The 23,005-nt window shown below is 44.1% G+C and overlaps 1 protein-coding gene across 5 annotated transcripts in view; it reads left to right on the forward strand.

Annotated features, from left to right (window-relative positions):
* Positions 1-22,784, forward strand: part of ENO4 (enolase 4) — a 249,582-nt gene extending 226,798 nt beyond the window's left edge. For all 5 annotated transcript variants that reach the window (XM_033943107.1, XM_033943106.1, XM_033943104.1 and 2 more), the window contains 3 exons: positions 6,228-6,295; positions 20,672-20,789; positions 22,325-22,784. In XM_033943107.1, coding sequence (XP_033798998.1) covers positions 6,228-6,295; positions 20,672-20,789; positions 22,325-22,422 — 284 coding nt within the window. In that variant the 3' untranslated portion in view covers positions 22,423-22,784. The remainder of the gene's footprint in view (positions 1-6,227; positions 6,296-20,671; positions 20,790-22,324) is intronic.
* The last annotated feature ends 221 nt before the right edge of the window (positions 22,785-23,005 follow it).

Here is a 23,005-nt window from a genome sequence, read left to right on the forward strand (position 1 = left end):
CGGACTTGTCTCAGGTTTCTCATGATTGCGAATGATTTTTGAATTGTTTTATTTATTTGCGGTTGCATTGTGCAGCATCTGTCTATGGTCATGCCTAGTAGTTTTATGGTGGTTTGGATGGGATATTTGGTTGCGTTTATGTCTAGGTTGGTTGTGGTTTGGATCTTGTCATTTTCTAGGAGGATGAATTTGGTTTTGTCTTGGTTTAGTTTAAGTTTGTGATTTTTCATCCAGGTGGTGACTGCTTCAAGTGTTTGGTGAAGTTTGTCTGTCATGGTAGGTTTAGAATGATCGTACGGGACGAGGATGGTGATGTCATCCGCATAACTATAGGAGGTTATGCCTAGATTATCCAGATGCGTTCCTAGAGAAGCAGTGTAGAGATTGAAGAGGGTAGGGGATAGTGGAGATCCTTGTGGTACGCCGCAGGGGTTTGACCAGGATTCTGACTTTTCTTTGTTTGATTTTACACTGTAGGTTCTGAGTTTTAGGAATCCTTCAAACCAGGAGTATACTTTATCTGAGATGCCTATTGCATCTAAGATCTGTAGAAGGATGTTGTGGTCTACTAGGTCGAATGCCGCCGATAGGTCCAGTTGTATGAGTAGCATTTTTTTCCCTGTACTAAGTTGTTGTCTGACGGTATCCATAAGGGAGCCTAGTAGTGTCTCTGTGCTGAAGTTTGTTCTGAAGCCTGATTGCATGGGGTGGAGTAGGTTATGGTCCTCTAAGTAATTGGTGAGGAGTTTGGCTACTAGGCCTTCTATAATTTTGACATATAGCGGAATTGAGGCTATAGGTCTAAAGTTAGATGGGAGGTTTTGTGGTGCTTTTGGGTCTTTTTGGATTGGGGTGATGACAATTTCGCTGAGGTCAGCAGGGAATGTGCCTTCTGTGAGCGTGAATTGGATCCATTGTAGAGTTATGGTGCGGAATTTTACACTAGAGGTGGTAAGGAGATATGAGGGGCAATGGTTGAGGTCACAGGAGGCATGGCTGTATTTTTTGTAGAATTTGTTGAATTCTGACCATTGTATGTTAGGGAATTGAGTCCAAATTCTGTCTGCTGCGATTGCCTCTTTTCCTGTAGGGTGGATTGTGATTGGATTTTGATGGGATGGGTTAAGGATGAGTGTGGCTCTGGTGTTGGTGATTTTGTTCTTGAAGTGTTCTGCTAAGAGGGTGGGTGATGGTGGAGGTGTGTTCGTGGTGGTAGTGTATGGTTTGGTGTCTGTTAATTCTTTCAGGATTTGGAATATTTTTTTGGAATCTTGGGTTTCCGTGCCTATGAGATTAGTATAGTAGCTTTTCCTCTTATCTTTTAGTAGATTTTTGTATTGTTTGTTGATTTTTTTCCAGTCGGTTTTTGTTTGATCTTGGTTCTTTTTTCTCCATTTTCTTTCTAATCTTCTACACTGTCTTTTGAGTTGGAGTAATTCATTATCAAACCATTGGTTCCTGCTGGTTCTGGTTTTGGTTTGTAGGGGTGCCAGATCATCAAGGATGTTGGTGGATACATTTTTCCAGTGGGAGATGAAGTTTTTTGGGTCGCAGTCTTGGATAGTATCCCATTTTCTCTTAAAATCCATCACGCTGCTGGCCTTTATCACCTGGAGTGGGAGTCTGTTCCAATGATCCACTACTCTTTCGGTGAAGAAGTACTTCCTGGAGTCGCCATGAAACTTCCCTCCCCTGATTTTCAGCGGATGCCCTCTGGTGGTCGAGGGTCCCATGAGCCAGAAGATATCATCTTCTGACTCGATGCGTCCCATGATGTACTTATATGTTTCAATCATATCTCCCCGTTCTCTTCTTTCCTCAAGTGAGTACAGCTGCAATTTTTTAAATCTTTCTTCATACGTGAGATCCTTGAGCCCCAAGACCATCCTGGTGGCCGTTCGCTGAACCGACTCGATCCTCAGCACGTCCTTTCGGAAGTGTGGTCTCCAAGACTGAACACAGTACTCCAAGTGAGACCTCACCATGGCTCTGTACAACGGCATCATAACTTCAGGTCTCCTGCTGACGAAACCTCTGCTGATACACCCCATCATTTGTCTTGCCCTGGAGGAAGCCTTCTCCACTTGATTGGCAACCTTCATGTCCTCATTAATGATCACCCCTAGGTCGCATTCCGCCGTGGTCCTAACCAAGGTCTCACCATTTAGTACATAAGTTCTACACGGGTTTCTCTTACCCAGGTGCATTATCTTGCATTTTTTAGCATTGAAGCCTAGCTGCCAAGTAGTTGACCATTGTTCCAGCAACAGTAGGTCGTGTGTCATATTATCAGGTAATAAGCTTTTGCCTACTATGTTGCAAAGTTTGGCAGCGTCGGCGAACAGTGATACCCTTCCTCTAAGTCCTTGCGTCATATCTCTTATGAATAAGTTAAATAGAATCGGGCCCAGGACCGAGCCCTGCGGCACTCCACTGATCACGTCCGATGCTTCGGATGGGGTACCGTTCACCACCACCTTCTGAAGTCTACCGCTCAGCCAATCCCCAACCCATGTAGTTAGAGTGTCTCCTAATCCTATCGATTTCAGCTTGTTCAGTAATCTTCGATGAGGGACGCTATCAAATGCTTTACTGAAGTCCAAATATACCACGTCCAGTGACTCTCTGGCGTCCAGTTGTCTATAACCCAGTCAAAAAAGCTAATCAGATTAGATTGGCAGGATCTACCCTGGGTGAACCCGTGTTGGTGTGGATCACGCAGTTTTTCTTCGTCTAGGATTGTGTCAAGATCAGTGTTTCCATGAGTTTATACACTATAGACGTGAGACTCACTGGTCTGTAGTTTGCTGTCTCTGTCCTGCAGCCCTTTTTGTGGAGTGGGAGTACAACAAAGAACCACCCAACAAGCTAACCAATTTCAGACCTATCACAAATATCCCTCTCGCGGTCAAAATAATGGAAGGGTTAGTAAATGCTGAACTAAACTCATATTTAGACAAATTCAACTTACTGCACAACAACCAGTCAGGCTTTAGACCTGGTCACAGCACCGAAACAATCATGGCCTCACTACTTAACCACCTTTACGCCCTCCTCACCCAAGGTACCAGTGCCATGATCCTACAACTGGGCCTAAATAGTGCCTTTGACCTAGTAGATCACACCATTCTTTTGAACTGCCTAGAAACCACAGGCATCACAGGCTACGCTCACAGTTGGTTCCAGGGATTCCTCAGGAACAGATCCTACCAGGTATTCAAAGATGACAAACTTTCCCATAGCTGGAATAACAACTGCGGATTACCTCAGGGTTCCCCCCTATCCCCAACACTATCCCCAATATCTACCTCAGCTCATTAGGAAACCTGCTACAAAGCCTAGGGCTCACCTTCTACATCTACGCAGATGACATTACTGTAGTGATTCCACTAACCGCCCTAACGTCACAATTCTCCAACTTATTAACCAACATCCTAAATCAAATAGAGCGCTGGATGATGGCCTTCAAACTGAAACTCAACACAGTAAAAACTAAATTCTTCCTGGCATCACCCAACGAAAAGATAAAAGAAAATTCAATTAATCTACAGAGCCGAGAATACAAAATTGACCAAACCATAAAGATTCTGGGGGTAACACTTGACAAACACCTAACCCTGGAAAACCACACAAATCTACTGTTTAAAAAATGTATTTCGGTCCTCTGGAAACTTCGCACTATTAAAAAATTATTTGATAAAAAGTCCTTCCGTGTACTAGTACAATCATCCATCTTAAGCGCCCTAGATTACTATAACATCATATACCTAGGAGCTTATAAAAAGAACCTCAACAAGCTGAGATTAATTCAGAACACCGCGATCCGACTAATCCATGGTTTAAAAAAATGGGAACACATTTCCCCTTATTATCAGAAACTCCACTGGTTACCCACAGAATCCAGAGTCCTCTTCAAGTTTGCTTGTTTTTGCTACAAAGCTGTCTTTGGGATTCTTCTAGCTTACCTAATCTCCCAGTTCTCCCCCAAAAGAGTCCAACAAGAGCACTCGCAGAACAAACCTATTTAATTACCCCTCCTTGAAATCTTACCAATACAAAAAGTTTCTAGATAGAATGTTATCATTCCAGGCAGCTAGGCTGAACACATGGCTTGGAAAGCCCATACTTGAGGCCACTACATACGCAGACTTTAGAAAATCCCTGAAAACTCGACTGTTTAACAAATTCCCATACCCAACTCTTCCTCGCCATGACCCTTCCACCTCGCCCCCTAATTCCAAGGCCCGAAACTAATTATACTTTCCACCTTGAATCTCATGTACTGACATAATGTAGCTTTATTGTAACCTACCTGCACCCCATGTACTGACAAAACGTATCTTTATTGTAACCCATGTACTGACTAAATGTATCTTTATGGTAACGCACCTGTATCCCTTACACTGACAAAATGCACCTTGATAGTAAACCACTTGTATTGTAACCCACTTGCATCCCATGCACTGACAAAATATATCTTTATTGTAACCCACTTGTATCCCATGTACTGACAAAATGAATCTTTAATGTAAACCACTTGCATCCCATGTACTGACTAAACGTATCTTTATTGTAAACCGTTTCTATCCCATGTACTGTCAAATGTATCTTTATTGTAAACCGCTTCGAACTTCATGGTATAGCGGCATATAAGAAATAAATTATTATTATTATTATTACACCCACGTAGATAGAAGTTTCATCTTGTCTTTTCCAAGTGATCAATATCGCTTCTTCCTCTCCCCAGGTCCCCTGCATTTCAGTCGCTTGGATATCATTCTTTACTTAGAGAGCTACTCCTCCACTTTTTTGACCATCTCTGTCCTTCCTAAAAAGATTATATCCCAGTATGTTTACATCCCATCCATGGGAGTCATTGAACCATGTCTCTGTGATAGCAACAATATCCAGGTCTGCCTCTAACATCAGAGCTTGCAGATCATGAACTTTGTTGCTTAGACTGCAAGTGTTTGTGGTAATCGCTTTCCAGCGAACTTTCAGTGGTAAACTTATTTTTCGTATAGGTTTATGTTTAATTTCACTTCCTGTTATATTGCGAAGAAATGAGTTGCTAATATTGTTTATTTTATTATCTGTACTACCATCACATTTTGTCTTTTGCTGGGGGTGGCCTCCATAATTGTATTTCCTACCTATGCCACCCCCACTTTCTAGTTTAAATGCCTAGAAACATATTGTCTAAATTTCTCAGCAAGGATTCTTTTTCCTGCTATAGTAAGATATAACCCATCATTACAATATAGTCTCTTGTCTTTCCCCAGCCACCTATGTACTTAAAGCCTTCTTGATAACACCAGGCTTTGAGCAATCTATTAAAATCCTCTGTGTTTTTTATTCTGTGCTCTCCCTTTTCACATTCAGGCAGTACTTCTGAAAAAGCTAGTCTTTACAAAAGGTTTCAAGCCCTCACTAAGCTACTGAAAAGCTTTCTGCGCTGCAAGTGTGGAGTTGTTGGCTAGGTCATTTATTTCCCGATGGATAACAGCATCAGTGTTAGAATCCTTAGTTTCTTCCTATTGTACTCAGTATTTGCCTAAACACTCACTGAGGAACCTGAAAGACATTTCACTATTTTGGTCTCCTCACTCTGTATTCCAAGGTTAATGCCTCCGATGATAGAAACCACAACAGCAATAGTTTTCTGTTTGGGACTTTTTTTATTTGTGCTTAGGGTATACTTTCTCTCTCGAGTTACCTTCACTAGTTCCAGTCCCACCTCTCTTCTGTTTTCTTGAGTATTGCAGTGCAGTAGTGGAAAGAAGGAATTCTATAGAGGTAATATTTGTGAAAGTGGATGTTTCTGTGTTACATGTCGCAGTCTTCCTGTGCCTACTGTGACCCATTTATTCCTGGGTGGTTTTATTCTTTGAGGTAGAGGTGGTAAGTTGGTACGATTTTGTGGAGTGATGAAAGCTGCTTTGATTGTATTCAATTCCTGTTTAAGTTTGCAGAACTCCTCCTTAATACTAGCAAGTTGGAGCAAGCCATAAGCATCCAATATTTTTTGAAGGTGCCCCTTCAACACTGTCCTCATTTCTAATGGACAAGGTGTTCCAAAGAAATAACAAAAGTGTTATATAGCTCCCAAAGAAGCTTTATTCTGTCCTCCTTCCTTTTCTGACAGAAAAGTTGTGCCAACTTAGATAAAATAGCTTGCTGTATTGAAAAACAAATATTTAAAACAGTTCAAATTTTATGGTGTCCAGGTGAAAACATGATTACCATCATAGGAAGCATGGAGGAGGAGTCTTCTGAAGACAGTCTTGCAGATGTGGTAAGTATTGATGTTCAGCCACAGTTTTAGATAGAGTGCAGTTGTGAAAGTGTATATTGCAGTCTACCTGTACAAACCTGATACAAAGACCTTATAGCAGCTCATTGAAAAAATGCTAAACAATTACTGATAAAAGAATCAGAATTTCTCATGTTTATTATTTACTTTCAAGAGATCAATCCCAAAATCAAGGAGTATTAAACCAAGAAGCTATGGACGTCTCAGCTCTTCTTGAGACGTCAGATAAAGAAATTGCTACTCCAGCAACTTTGATAATAACTGTAGCTTTGCAACCAGACAAATCATGGATTTTGAGACTATTCTTTAAAAATAGACAGAAACAATTCCTTGGCCATAAAATGCAGATGTACCCAGATTTATCACGTGAGACGCAGAAGCGTAGGCATGAATTTCTATTACTTAAGCCAGGAGTTTTAGCCTTGGAGGCTACTTTCTACTTGCGTCACCCTTGTAAGTGTATTGTGCATCACCAAGCAAATAAGTATGTTTTCTTTGAGCCATTTCAATTAACTTCTTTATCCCAGGACAAGCAGGCAGGTATTCTCACATATGGGTGACATCTTCGACGGAGCCCGGATGCGGACGCCTCACAAGCAGACTTGCTTGAAGAAACTCGAAGTTTCGAGTCGCCCGCACCGCGCATGCGCGAGTGCCTTCCCGCCCAGCACTGGGCACGTCTTCTCAGTTTTCCGCGGAGCCGAGAAGTCCGTCTTTGACTCTCTGCGTTTAACTTCGTTCCTTTGTGCCTTCTCTCAACTGTGGTTTGTGTTCCTCATGAATCATTGTTTTAGTTTATTTCTTTTATTTTTAGTAAAAAAAATAAATAAATATTTTTTTCTTATTCCGTTCGTTTTCCGGGACAGGCCGCTCGGCCGCAGCCCGAGGGCTTCGATTTTGCGGCGGCTATTTTTCCTTCTATGTCCCGGCCTGCCACGGGCTTCAAGAGGTGTAGCAAGTGTTAGCACGCGATCTCTCGTACGGACCCTCATGGACGCTGCCTCAAGTGCCTTGGGCCGAAACATCATCCTAGGTCGTGCCTGCCTTGCCAAACACTTCAGCCTCGTGCTTTCAAGCGTCGCTGTTTTCAAGCTCTTCGAGATGGAGTCTTCTCCTGATCCCTCGACTTCGAATGCATCTTCGGCCTCGACTCCCACCAAGGCTCCTTCTGCGCCTACTGCTTCCACCTGGAGCCTCGTCAGACCGTTGTTTGCAGCGGCTCTTGCTTCAACGTCATCTGCTGTATCTTCCCCTGGTTCCTCAAGTCAGATAGCTCAGAAGTCGGTTCCGCCGGTGGTGATTAAAGTGTCTGAGACTCCCAGGTCGAAGCACACTCACACTACCTCGAAGGAACCTAAAGCCAAAGCAGGTGGTCCGGTTTCAGACGCGGATCCATCCTTGCCGGCTTCTTTCCAGACCATGTTAGAGAAGCAGTTTATTTAGTTCCTTACTAACATGGGACCCAAACTGCTTCCTCTTATCCAGCCTGGGCATTCAGCAGACTCCCGCGAAGTTGAGCCGCTTCCTTTGCCCCAGTCTGAACTTACACACACTTAGGCAAAGCTTATGAGCCATCAAAGGCAGCCTGTTTACCTCACTCATCTGCTGGTGGCCTGAAGAGTGAAAGAGTGGCTTCCAGGAAAGAGAAATGGTATAAGGCTTTAACGGCTTCTGGATTTCCCCGGACATCCCGCAGGAGGACACCATATTGAAAATATCCAGCGCACAGCACCTTCACTAACTTGCTCGACCGGGCCGGCGTGGGAGCCCTGCTCCGCCCCCCGATCCCGCAGGAGGACACCATATTGCAAAGATCCAGCGCACAGCACCTTCACTAACTTGCTCGACCGGGCCAGCGTGGGAGCCCTGCTCCGCCCCCCCGATCCCGCAGGAGGACACCATATTGCAAAGATCCAGCGCACAGCACCTTCACTAACTTGCTCGACCGGGCCGGCGTGGGAGCCCTGCTCCGCCCCCCCGATCCCGCAGGAGGACACCATATTGAAAAGATCCAGCGCACAGCACCTTCACTAACTTGCTCGACCGGGCCGGCGTGGGAGCCCTGCTCCGCCCCCCCGATCCCGCAGAAGGACACCATATTGAAAAGATCCAGCGCACAGCACCTTCACTAACTTGCTCGACCGGGCCGGCGTGGGAGCCCTGCTCCGCCCCCCCCGCCAATCATCGACTATTACCCCATTCAAATCCTCCACAATCCTATAATAATTTATTCGCAATCCTTTACAAGAGCATTTATTGACAAAGACAGAAAGCCTGCATAGACAGAAAACCAACATAAGTCAATACTAGAAGGATTCCAAATCAGCAATCATGAAGCTCTTATCAATCCTACTGATATATTTGCTATGCAACAACGTGAAAAACACTATATCACTCCATCTAAAGCCACACTCCGCCCACGAACCTGATACACCAATTAGGCTCCTAATTAACCAACAGGAAGAAAGAGTAAATCATATTAAAACGATCACAAGTAATAACAGACCTCACCGTACTCTCAAAAAAAGACCAAGGGAGATAAAACTCATCAAAATCAATACACCCACCACACTCAACACATCTACCTCCATTCCCTGCGCCTACCTTAACACTAGATCAGTAAGGAACAAAGCTTTCTTAATCAAAGACTGGATCGTCCACAAAAAGATAGCCTGCCTCTTTCTAACGGAAACATGGCTACTATCAGGAGAGGATTTATTTATTTATTTAGATTTTTTTTTTAGATTTTTTTTTTTTTTTTTAGATTTTTATCCCGTCCTCCCAGTAGCTCAGAACGGTCTACAAGTGAACATACACAATTGAGGGTAATTAGACATATAAGAAGTGCAACAGGTTTGGATGATTGGACTTACAAGACTGTGATGTGAGTTTAAGTACAGGCAATACAGCAATTTAAGAGTAGAGTTCAAATATAAGTAGTTAGTTTAAGTACAGTTAAGTGAGATTAGGTACAGTTTGTCCGAGGATAGACTAAGAGATGACTGTACTGGAATTTAGGGGGAAGGTAGGAGAGAGGAGAGGGGGGTGCTTAAGGGGGGGGGAGAGACAGAGGTGATCTTTAGTTGAAGAGGAGGGTCTTTACCAATTTGCGGAATGTTAATAATGAGTTCTGTTGTCTGAGTTGGGGAGGGAGTTGGTTCCAGAGGTGTGGAATGAAGTGACTGTAGGATCGTTTGCGGGCTGTTTCTGTGAGGAGGGATCTTCCGGGGGGGGTGCATAGACGTATCTCCGATTTTGAACGGAGGGTGCGAGTGGGGGTGTAGATGGGAAGCTTGGATTTTATGTAGGAGGGGGTGGTGGAATGAATTCTCTTGTGGGCGATTGCCAGGGCCTTGAAAGCACATCGTTGGCTAATTGGGAGCCAGTGTTCAGCACGGAGTGCTGGGGAGATGGGATCGTGGTAGTTGATGTTGTGTAGGAGGCGGATGGCTGCATTTTGGACCCGTTGGAGGCGTTTGAGATTATTTTTGGTTAGTCCATTAAATAGGGAGTTACAATAATCCATTCTGGAGAGGACATATGCGTAGAGGAGTTGGGTGAGGTCAGGTTTGGAGATGTAGGGTTTGATCCTTTTCAGCTGGCGAAGGTAGTAGAAGGAGGTGGAGATTACTTGGGATATGTGGGCAGATAGGGATAGGTGTCCGTCTAGGGTTACTCCTAGGCTGCGAACCTGATCTGTTGCTGTTAGTAGAGTGGAGTCCCATGCTAGTGTAGGACGTGGGTATTTGGTGTTTTTTTTTCTGATCCATAAGAGTTCGGTTTTAGAGGCGTTAAGTTGAAGTTTGTTGTTCGACATCCAAGTTTTCATGTCAGTGAGGCAGTGTTGGAGGTTAGCAATTTGGGATTGCCGGTTCTCGCCTAGAGGGAGGAGCAGCTGGATGTCATCTGCATAAGAGTGGATTTTAATGTTATATTTCTGCGCTATATCGATGACGGGCCTGATGTAGAGGTTGAACAGGAGGGGGGATAGAAGGGCTCCTTGAGGAACACCATATTTGATAGGCTTGGGGCTAGATTTATGTGTCCCTAGAAGGACAGTCTGGGTTCTTTGATGGAGGAAGGAGGTGATCCATTGGAGGGCTGTGTCTTTGATTCCGAGGTCGTAGAGTCTAGATGTGAGGAGGTGGTGGTCGACTGTGTCAAAGGCAGCACTGAGGTCAAGTAGTACTAGTAAGGCATCATTGCCTTTGTCGAGAATTGACCAGCTGTCATCCATGATATCAAGGAGTACTGATTCTGTGCTGTGGCCTTTTCGGAAGCCGGACTGGGCTGGGGATAGAGCAGCTTGTTCTTCAATGAAAGGGTGTAGTCGGTGGAGCACGATTCGTTCAAGGAGTTTAGAGACAAATGGGAGGTTGGAGACTGGGCGATAGTTGCCAGGTTCGTTTGGATCAAGGGTGGGTTTTTTAAGGGTGGGTTTGATAATAGCTGACTTCCAGCTGAGGGGAACAGTCCCCGTGGTTAGAGAGGTGTTAATGATGGGGAGGATGGATTCTGCCATGGCGTCTTCTGTGGACAGTAGGAGGGTAGACGGGCAGGGGTCGAGGGTGGTGTTTGAGGGTTTGAGTTCTCTTAGGGTTTCGAGAACCTCCGTATGAGTGGCCATATGAAATTGGGAGAGAGCGGCGGAAGAGGGGGTATTTTGAATCGGCTGGGGCTGAGTAGGAGTGGGTTTGGTGTTGGCGTCGAGATTATCTCGGATGGTTTGTATTTTGGCTTGGAAGAAGTTCGAGAGGGTTTCGCTATCGAGTTCTGTTTGGTTGCTGTGACTTTTTCTTTGGGTGTTAGTGAAGAGTTGGTTAGTGAGGGTGAACAGTTGTTTAGATCTAGATGGGGCTTGTTGTAGGAGGCGAGAATAGTAGGTCTTTTTTGCTTCTACGATGGCTGTTTTGTAGGTGATGGATATGTTGTTCCAGTGGGTTTTGGTTTCTGTGCACGGATGTTTGACCCAGATCCTTTCTGCTTTTCTTAGTGATCGTTTTATGGAACGGAGGTCATTAGTGTACCAGGGAGCAGGTGCTTTGTTGGTGATTATTTGGGTTGTTTTTGTCTGGACAAGGTTATTATAGAGGGATTGGATGTTGGAGTGCCAAGTGGAGGCTGCCAGGTCAATTGAGTGGGGGTGTTGGGTATAGGTTTCATTAAGGGTGCGAATACCTGCGGCCATAGCTTGAGGGTTGACTGAATTAGGGATTTGACGTAGGGTAGGAGGGGTAGGATCTTTACGTGGGGTTAAGGTGGTATCGAGTGGGAGTTCGAATTCAATGAGGTGGTGGTCAGACCATGGGACAGGTGTGGAGGTATAAGTTTGTTGGGGCTCTGTAGTTGGGTCATTGAGGGTGAAGAGCAAGTCTAAGATGTTGCCTGCTGAATGCGTGGGGGTTGTTATCGCTTGGTGGAATCCTAGGTCAGAGAGGGAGGAGAGGAAATTGTCAGTTTGTCCTGAAGTGTCGGGGTAGTCTGGGAAATTGAAGTCTCCCAGGATAGTCACGTGCTTGTGTGAAATGGATAGTTCGGTGATGAATTCGAGGAGGGTCTCTAGGGTATCTGCTGGGGTGTTTGGGGTTCTATAGAGGAGTAACAGGGCGATTTTTTGTTTGTGGCCTATGGTGAATGCAATTGCTTCTAGGGAGGGAATATTAATGTAGTTTATCAGTTTTGGTGTGGCGGAGGTCTTGACAATGGTGGCCACGCCACCTCCTTTTCCAGAGGTACGTGAGCAGGCTAGGGCCTGGTAGCCTGAAGGACATAGTTCGCCTAGTGTTATCCCATCATTGTCTTGGAGCCAGGTTTCAGTGATCATGAGGGCGTCCCAAGTTTTGTCACAGATGAGGTCGTGTAAGAGAAAGGATTTATTGTTAACTGATCTTGCGTTGATGAGTGCCAGTTTGAGTGTATTGTGGGAGGGGGCTTGTGGGGAGAGGAGTATGGGGATGAGGTTGGCAGGGTTTCTGGAACGGCTTTTTTTAGGTTGGGGGGAGAGATCGCCGTATCTGCCTTGACCTGTAATAATGGGGATGGTGAAGTATAGTGTTGTAAGGAGTGTAGGGGAAGTGGTGGGAGTGGGCGGAAGGGTGGTTTGTAAAGTGGTGGGTGGGGGGGGCGGGGAAGGTGGCGGCTTGAAGAGTTGGAAGCATGGCGGGGAGGGGGTTTGAGGCGATGGGCCGAATGAATTAGGGGGAGACTCACTATCAAGTCCCGGTTTGGTCCTACTGTTGAGTTGAAGTCTGAGGTGGTCAATTATGATAGAGCTAAGTCAGGAGTTTGGAACCGAAATGTTGTTGTTGGGGCAACTGGGAGCAATTAGAGAAGGAGAAGCTAGAAGGTAGAAAAGGAAGGAACCAGAGAGTAAACAGTTAAGTTGAAGAGGATTGAATAATTTACTGTTGCTAGTAATAAGAGTTGTAGTTGAGTATGTAGTTATGTTAGCTAGAGAGCACACAGCTTGCACGAGATATGACAAGTGGTATTTAAGTAAACAATAAAAGTCTGCTTTCCTGTGTCGGGAGGGGGGCGGAGCAGGGCTCCCACGCTCCTCTCTCGATGCAGGGGCTGGAGGAGAAACAGGCGCCTCCGAAGAGGTTTCTTCAAAAGTCTGCTTTCCTGTGTCGGGAGGGGGGCGGAGCAGGGCTCCCACGCTCCTCTCTCGATGCAGGGGCCGGAGGAGAAACAGGCGCCTCCGAAGAGGTTTCTTCAAAAGTCTGCTTTCCTGTGTCGGGAGGGGGGCGGAGCAGGGCTCCCACGCTCCTCTCTCGATGCAGGGGCCGGAGGAGAAACAGGCGCCTCCGAAGAGGTTTCTTCAAAAGTCTGCTTTCCTGTGTCGGGAGGGGGGCGGAGCAGGGCTCCCACGCTCCTCTCTCGATGCAGGGGCCGGAGGAGAAACAGGCACCTCCGAAGAGGCTTCTTCAAGGAGTTTGCTTTTCTGTGTCGGGAGGGGGGCGGAGCAGGGCTCCCACGCTCCTCTCTCGATGCAGGGGCCGGAGGAGAAACAGGCACCTCCGAGAGGCTTCTTCAAAGAGTTTGCTTTCCTGTGTCGGGAGGGGGGCGGAGCAGGGCTCCCACGCTCCTCTCTCGATGCAGGGGCCGGAGGAGAAACAGGCGCCTCCGAAGAGGGTTCTTCAAAAGTCTGCTTTCCTGTGTCGGGAGGGGGGCGGAGCAGGGCTCCCACGCTCCTCTCTCGATGCAGGGGCCGGAGGAGAAACAGGCACCTCCGAAGAGGCTTCTTCAAGGAGTTTGCTTTTCTGTGTCGGGAGGGGGGCGGAGCAGGGCTCCCACGCTCCTCTCTCGATGCAGGGGCCGGAGGAGAAACAGGCGCCTCCGAAGAGGTTTCTTCAAAAGTCTGCTTTCCTGTGTCGGGAGGGGGGCGGAGCAGGGCTCCCACGCTCCTCTCTCGATGCAGGGGCCGGAGGAGAAACAGGCACCTCCGCAGAGGCTTCTTCAAGGAGTTTGCTTTTCTGTGTCGGGAGGGGGGCGGAGCAGGGCTCCCACGCTCCTCTCTCGATGCAGGGGCCGGAGGAGAAACAGGCGCCTCCGAAGAGGTTTCTTCAAAAGTCTGCTTTCCTGTGTCGGGAGGGGGGCGGAGCAGGATCCAATACTAAATGACCTAATACCAGATAACTACAAAATTCACATGTTAAACCGTGAAGACCGCAGAGGGGGAGGACTAGCAGTCATCCTCAAGGAAGAACTCGAACTAGAACTAGTTGATTCCAAGATAACCAACCAACTAGAAACACTAGCATGCAAGATTAGCAATAAGGACCTAGAAGAGTACCTCTCCTGTATTCTATTTTATATACCGCCAAAATGCTGGTCAAAGGCCAGAGAAGACTTCTATGAATTCATCCTACACAACTCAATTACTCCGTCCTACAATATTATAGCAGGAGACGCAAACCTACATTTAGAAAACAAGAAAAATCCCGACACAAAAGATTTTAAAAACTTCCTATCCTCACTCAACTTCAATCTCCCTTCAACCACACAAACCCATGAAAAAGGCCACCAGCTAGATTTGGTAGCTATGTCCACAAAAGAAATCCTAAATCCCACTATTTCCATATCAAACGGCATCTGGAACCACGACATCTGGTCCGACCACTACACCTATTACTTTAATTTAAACTGGAACCAAACTAAAGTAAAAACCCACCCAAGGATAAAAAAAGAACATCTCACAAGGGGCCACATTAACCCAGAGGAATACTGGGCCCACTACGAAGCGCGTGAGGAGACGAATGAAGAAGGTGAATTCTGGGAACAATGGTCAAAAACAAGCACAACTATCCTAGACAAAATAGCCCCCAAACAAAACAGAACAAACCGCTCAAATAAATATAACAACTGGTTCGACTCCGAACTACAAAAAATGAAACAATCAATACGATGACTAGAAAGGATCTGGAACAAATCAGGTGAAATATCCGACAGGAATAATTGGAGATCAAACATAAAGGAATATAAACAACTGATAAAAGAAAAAAGGAAAAAATTCTACTCATCCAAAATATATACATCCAACAAAAGTTCAAAAGGAATTAACACTCACGAATTGTTCAATCTAGTAAAAAATGTATTTGACACCACACGCCACAGTCAATCAACGCATGACATAAAACTTCCATCAGCAGACGATCTAGCACAACACTTTAACTCAAAAATTGTGAACCTAAGGAACAATTGCCCAACAAACAACACAGATGAACAGCAAATAGCCAACATACATGAAAACGAAACACCAGTGGACATGTATTGGAACTCCTTTCAGGACCTAGAATGGAATAACTTCATAAAACTCTACAACAAATATACCAAATCAAACTGCATCCTAGATCCCTGTCCACCCAACATAATGAAAGCAGCCCCTTTAGACTTTAAAATAACACTATGGACTCATATGTCCAACAATTTCAAAAACGGAAAATTCCTATCAAAAAACGGTCACATTATAATCACCCCAATCCCAAAAAATCATAAACTACCCCTAACTTCAGCAACCAACTATAGACCAGTAGCATCTATCCCATTTTTTGTAAAAATAATGGAAGGCTTGGTACAAACCCAACTGATGGACTACCTAGATCAGTTCTCACTGCTACATGAAACCCAGTCAGGCTTCAGACCTTTGTTCAGTACTGAGACGGTGATAGCAGCAATCTTAGAATACCTACGTAACTTATTTAGTAAGGGCCACAAAGCCTTAGTGATGCAATTCGACATGAGCACAGCCTTTGACTTGGTAGATCACAAAAAACTACTACAATGTTTAGATTCAATTGGCATCGGAGGCGAAGTGCTGGACTGGTTCTGAGGTTTCCTTACGACCCGCACCTATCAAGTCCGCTTCAATTACAATCTCTCTAAAACATGGAGAAACCCATCAGGCGTTCCACAGGGGTCCCCACTATCCCCACTACTCTTCAACGTATATATAGCTTCACTAGGCACGAAGCTAACCCAGCGAGGCATAAAAGTATTCAGCTATGCAGACGACTTCACAATCATAATCCCGTTTACAGCATCCCCCTCCGAAATCACCCCCACAGCAACTGAAGCGCTAAACACGATGGATCAATGGACCACAGATTTCAAACTGAAGCTCAATTCAGAAAAAACTAAATTCTTCATAGCCTCGCCACACGCACAAAATACGACAATATCATTACACATTAACAATCTAAACTACCCCATTCAACCAACGATGAAGATCCTAGGAGTAACACTAGACCAAGGACTAACCATGAAAGACCACATAGACTCCTTAATCAAAAGAGGGTTTTTCACTCTCTGGAAACTTAAGTCCATTAAGGCGTACTTCCACACTTCAGCATTCAGAATCCTAGTACAATCCCTAATACTAAACCACCTGGACTATTGCAACATCACCCATCTGACAATCCCCCAGAAGCAAATGCAAAGACTACAACTGATACAAAATGCAGCAGTCAGGATGATTTTCGGGCTGAAGAAGTCCGATCACATAACCCCTTCCTACCGACTCCTACACTGGCTGCCGATGGAGGCGCGCACGAAGTTCAAGCTAGGATGTCTCTGCTTCAAAGTAATAAATGGTCTAGCCCCAAAATACATCACAGACCTCTTCTCATTCCCAACCAATAGACATGAAAGAAAAACACACATGAAATTTGTCTCCCCACCGGCTAGAGGGTGAAAATATAAGAGACACCATCAACAACTGCTATCATATCAAGCAGCCATATGGGGTAAAGACCTAGGAAAACTAATTGCGCACACAAACAACTATGAAGAATTCAGGAAACACCTAAAAACCTACCTATTCTTGAAATACCTAGGTAACGAACCGGAACATCAACCCCACTCGTAACATCACCACATACCTGAACTTGCAAACTGTTAACCCCAACCCCTAATCACTAAATATGAACACTCTATTCAACTTACGGAACATTTCTACTTCTGTGTAAACAACTTGGCACTTCCTGGCCTTGCAACACACAAACTGACGTTAACATTATTAATGTTATCAGATGTACATTGCTATACTCTTTAATTCGTTGTACAAGATATTCACTGCTATACTCTTCAATTCGCTGTACGTAAAGTTTCTCTTTATTTTATTGTATTTACAGTTTCTTTTATTGTAAACCGCCTAGAAGTCGCAAGATTGTTGGCGGTATATAAGAATAAAGTTATTAATAAAGTTATTATATGCAGGGAGCAGAGTCTTTGCGAGTGTCTGGTCTGGCACCCAAGCACGTAAAGCAAGGAGCAGATTCTTTGCGAGTGCCTCAACGGGAATCCTCACACTCTATACAAGGAGCAGAGTCTTTGGGAGTGCATTGAGGTTCCTCCACTAAGCCTCTGGAGTTTCGATCTACAGCTTCTAGTCCTATTCATCTGATAGCATCGGCTGCTCTTGTCTCCGAGGCGAAGTCTCCTCGATCCTCGAGATCTGGTTCCAGACACAGTTCTCATTGACGTTCGAGGCCTTCCTCGAGGCATCATTCCAGGCACAGTTCGTCTTCTCAAAACAGACCATCTTCCTCTAAGCCTCGATATACTCCAACCTTGACCAGACCACTGATTCTTTGATCGAGGTCTCTGATGCTGGACCTCGAGGATATTCTGGTTTTGATTGCCTTGTCCAAATCACCAAGTTCCTTTGATGCCGAAGCTTCATCTTCGACTCAGGCTGCCTCGACGTTCTCGAGTCCTTCTCAAGGCAAAGCATTGGCAGATCAGCTATCTTTCTCGTCTTTCCTTCGTCAGATGGCTGTGGACTTGAATCTTCAATTGGATACTGGCTCAAAATACTCTAAGGAGTATTTAGAAGTCATGCATCTTCCTCAACCTCCGGCAGAGTCTCTTAAGCTTCCACTTCATAAGCTTTTGAATCAGACTTTTGGTCGATGCATGGAAACTCATTTTTCCATACCAGCTGTTCCAGGCAAATTGGACTCTAGATATAAAACTGTGCATCGCAAAGGATTTGACAATACTCAGTTATCTCATCAATCCCTCCTTGTCGAGTCCTTCCAAGGTTTATGCCACTGTTCCTCCTGGAAGGGAAGGGAAAACTATGAACAAATTCGGACATCGCATTTATCAAAATGCTATGATGTCCTCTAAAGTCCTCAATTATAATTTTCAATTCATCACTTATTTTGAATTTCTTATTTCTTTATTGCCGAAGTTCTTGCATTATCTGCCCACTCAAATACACTTTGAATTTCAAGAGGTTGTTGCTTCTTTGTCTCAACTCCGGTTGCATCTCCTCCAGTCATCTTACGATGCATTCGAGTGGTCTGCTCGAGCAGCTGCTTGCTCTGTGGCTTTGCGTCATCTTGCCTGGCTTCGTACCATTGACATGGACCCTAATCTTCAAGACCGCTTAGGTAACATTCCTTGTGAAGGCAATGACCTCTTTGATGAATCTATCGAGGCAGCCACCAAGAAATATGACCATGAGAAATATTTTGCTTCAATTGTCAGACCTAAGCCAAAGCCAGCTCCTGCCAAGCCTGCACGCCCTGCTCTTATCTACCAACGGCGTTATGCTCCAAAGCCGGCTCCATACACTCGCCCTCCTCTTAAGAAGCAGCAACCTCAGAAGCAGCAAAAAACCCCAACCTTCTGCTGCACCTAAGGCTTCTCAGCCTTTTTGACTGTTTAAAACAGAGCATAACCTCCACCGTTCTGACTCTGTCTCATTTTCCCCCTATAGGAGGTCGTCTCAATCATTTTTACGATCAATGGACGTTAATTACCTCCGACCTCTGGGTACTTACCATCCTCAGAGAAGCCCTTCTTCATAAAACCCCAGCATTTATTTATAAACTATTAATTCCATATTCTTCAAACAGAACTCTGAGATCCAACGAACAGAACTTACTATCTATTCCATCTCATAAGGTTATCAATACAAGACGACAACTTATTTTCTCTGTTACCGCACCTCAGTTGTGGAACGCCCTTCCAATCTATTTAAGGGAAGAGCAGAATCTTGAGAAATTCAAATGTAATTTAAAAACATTTCTCTTTAAAGATGCTTTTGGTAATTAATGAAACTCTTCGCAGCTCAGATTATTTTTATTGTACTATATTATATTGTCTTTCTGTTGCTCATTTTGTATTTTTCCCTTTTTGTTCTACTTTTCTATATTGATTTTGTATGTCATCTCCCCCCTTCCTTGTGTATATAAGTTTGTAAAGTTAAACTTTTAATTTTGTATGTCATTATGTATTATTTTGTAATGTATTGTTTCCCATAAATTGTAATTTTAATTTGTTCATCGCTTAGAAATATGATTAAGCAATTAATCAAAACAATTATTAAACTTGAAACTTGAAGGATACTCTCTTCATTTCACTCAGGTTCCACCAGAGCTTCCTCCAAGAGAGTATCCTTCCAATCCATCCCAGACCGCCCTTCTTCAGGAAGCTCAAGCTCTGCTTCGTCTCCATGCCATCGAACCAGTTCCCTTGGAGCAGCAAAACAGGGGTTTTACTCCCGTTACTTTCTTGTTCCGAAGAAGACGGGCGATCTGCGACCCATTTTATTGTCCCTAGCATCCCTTTATCCCCTTCTCGAGCAGAATGACTAGTTATGCTCTCTGGATCTTAAGGAGGCCTACACTCATATTCCCATTCATCCGGCCTCCCGTCAGTACCTTAGATTTCGGGTGGGGAATGTACATTATCAATACAGAGTACTACAATTCAGCCTGGCCTCGTCTCCCAGAGTGTTCACCAAGTGCCTGGTAGTGGTAGCAGCAGCTCTAAGGAATCATGGTCTTCAGGTATTTCCCTACCTTGACGACTGGATCATCAAGGATTCCACGTCTCAAGGGGTTATTGTAGCGACCGAACAGACTACCTGGTTCATGCAGAGTTTGGGATTCGAGATCAATTTTCCCAAATCTCAGCTTCAACCCTCACAGACTCTACAATTCATTGGAGTCGTTCTAGACACTGTCCAACTCAGAGCATTCCTTCCACAGCAACGTCTGGAAGCTCTACTTCAACTCTGTCATACAGTGTCTTCCCGATCTTCCATCTCAGCGAGACACATGATGGTACTCCTAGGTCACATGGCCTCCACAGTACACGTGAAATTTCTCAAGTTCTTAAAGTGGCAATCCACTTTTAAACCTGTCCGTACTGGGGCTCTGTGGATGACGTTGCCCACAAGTGAGAATATCTGCCTACTGTCCCTGGATAACACCTGTTATGGTAAGTAACTGTGCTTTTTGTGTAGTCATGGTGGAGAGAGACTAATTCTGCTGGCTTGGGTATTCAACTGCCATTTGAAGGGTTATTTACACACTTTTTATTTGTCCGCATGCATATTTTAAATATTTCTGGCACCTTCTGCATGTACTACTACTTTCATTTCTATAGCACTTCTAGACAAATGCAGCACTGTAAAAACACACAAGCAACCTTGCACCCATTTTACAAGTGGCTTCTTGTTTGGCAGAGTCTCCTGAAAAATATTGTGGAAACTGAATCCCTCTATCCATGTCCTTTCTAAAATAGGGCACTTAATGCACATTAATTAACCTATGAATTCACATATGTACAACTGATTTCTGTGCATTAAAAATTCTGCTGAAGGCTACAAGAGTGTGAATCACCTTCCCCCCCCCGGCCCAAAAAATCTAACAAAACGGGTTTGAGGGGGGGAGCCAGTTTTTGCTTGTGCATATTTCTACTCTATAAGAAACTACATCTGGGCAGTAGTTCATGTTTACCACAGACTGATTTTCTTTTGCTGAAACAAAAATTTGACTGCAGGTCTCTATTCAGAGTGTACAGAATGGTTTCAGATATGGTGCTTTGTTTCTCATCTTTTAGGCTGTTGGACTGGAAGCCCGGTTCATCAAGTTGGGAGGTCTGATTCGTGGGGAGCGGGCGACCAAATACAACCGTCTGCTCGTTATTGAGGAAGAAATGAGAGAGCGTGAAATACTAGGTACAGGCTCCGCCTTTCTCTCCTTTCAACAGAGCATGAATACTAGGACAAAGATTAGTGGGGGAGGAGAGAGAGAAAAACTGTTCAGCAGGAGGCCTGGGGAATCCAAAGACTACAAAATAAGCACTGGCAAACAGCTAGGAAGGTATTCACCTCAATGTACATTATTGTCCTAATAGATTATCTCTTTACCTGAATGCAGGGCCCCTCCCCTTCGGTAAAGCAATTGCTGCTTTGAGCTTTTCAGTAGAATTAATTGGCTGGACTATAACCAAGCACTTTTTGTTAAAGGGCAGATTGTTTGCTTAAAGTCATGGAAATTTTCTCAAATTAAGTACAAAAATAATAAAAGCTGATGTGTGGCCTATAAAAGCAGTCTGTTTTAGGAGATTCTATTGTATTGCTCTGCTGCATATTTCCATGAAAAAGGCAACCTCTGTGCATTGTCCAATGTTTGGCAAGCACCCAAGGCACCCTGTTCCAGTAAATCATTTTATTCCAAAGTCATTATTTCTAAATGGCTTTTGTTGTTCCTTTATAGTTCTAGAGCACACATGGAAGCCAGGAGGAAACAAATGACATCACACAGGCTGGAGCCCATCCCTATTAGTCACAAAGTATGTGTCCCGCAGATCACCAGTGGATATTACCCAGATCGTGACACTCTCTTAGACATGGTAGGGGTTTGAAGGACAACAGTATAAAAGACAGCTGCCCCCACTTGATATTTCAAACATATGCACAGTCAGTAATAATACACACCTTGCATCACTTAAAAATATGCTGCCAAGTCATTATTCAATTGCAATTCACCCAAACTCCTGCTTGCTAATTTTACCTACCAAAGAATGTGAAGGAGATCACTGTTAAAATGATTAGCTTACTAACCCATTCTCTATTACCCAGGAAGGTATTTTCATCGACTTAGGTACATTCAAAAATTATTTTGCTGCAGGGATTATTGTATTCACAACACTGAAAAATGATAGGAAGGAAGAAATAACCCTTCAGGGTAATAGTTCTTCCCATGATTCACCCCATACTCTTATTTTGGTAAATCAGTACTAGTACAAATACATTGCAAGGATTTCTCCTACTATTTCATAATGAGTAAAAAAGGAGAAAAACACTGGAGATCACACTCTGAAACCCTTTCAGGCATAGGTAGTGGAATTGGGTAGGTCACTGGTGCCTTTGCCTGATCAGTTTTTTTGCCCAAGAGAGCAGCAGCTTTAGGTTGGGGTTTATGATTGATTTGTTTGGCTCCTCCAGCTTCCACTGCTACTGTGTTTAAGTACCTACCTTGAATAAGTCCAGTGTCTTTATGGCAGGATATACAGAAAGAGGATAATCTACGTAAGTTAGAGACTAGTTTGATAAATAAACAAGAAACCTTGCTTTTAAAAACAGAGAATTGTAACAGTCATGGCCACATTTATTCCTTCCTACTCATAGAAAGCATGAAACTATTATTTGAAAGGCTGTCTGGATTAAACTTGTCCTTAATAATACGGACTTTCTCCCACTCATTGCAGGTAAGAGACGAAAACATACATTCCCCTATTATGCTGATAAATCACAGACTTCCTTGGAAAGCAATAGCATGCCATCAGAAGAAGCTGAAGAAGGGTAGTATCAGTAAACAAAATATCACCGAGACTGTGTAAATGCAGATACTGAGCTATACACAGTACATGTGGTTGAACTGAGCCAGAAAACTTCAACAAATGGACTCTCAGAAATCTCAATAGACATCTTCTAATAGTGCTATAGAAACCACTAGTAATAGTAGGGTCCAACTCATACACTAGGGCTGTACATCTCACTGATGATTGTTTAAAATGGCCAGACAGATTTGAGCCATGGAGCTACAGTAGATATGGGTTCTTTAAACTTTTGTACATTAATGTTTAATTTCTTATTCTCAATGTTCTTAATTTGATATATAGTCAAATTAATTACAAATTATAAAATAAAGTCAAGAATATCATGGTTTTCTTTGTTTCTTTCATTGTGTTAGTTGTTTTTATCAACATATATCTACCAATTACAGCAAACATGCAGATCATATAGAGGGACAGATTCTTCAAACTTTCAAAAAATAAAAGAACAAGAGGGCATTCGGAAAAGCTGAAAGGGGACAGATTCAATACAAATGCCAGGAAGTTCTTCTTTACCCAACGTGTGGTGGACACCTGGAATGCGCTTCCAGAGGA

Source organism: Geotrypetes seraphini, chromosome 4, assembly GCF_902459505.1.
Source record: "Geotrypetes seraphini chromosome 4, aGeoSer1.1, whole genome shotgun sequence".
NCBI classification, from domain to species: Eukaryota; Metazoa; Chordata; class Amphibia; order Gymnophiona; family Dermophiidae; genus Geotrypetes; species Geotrypetes seraphini.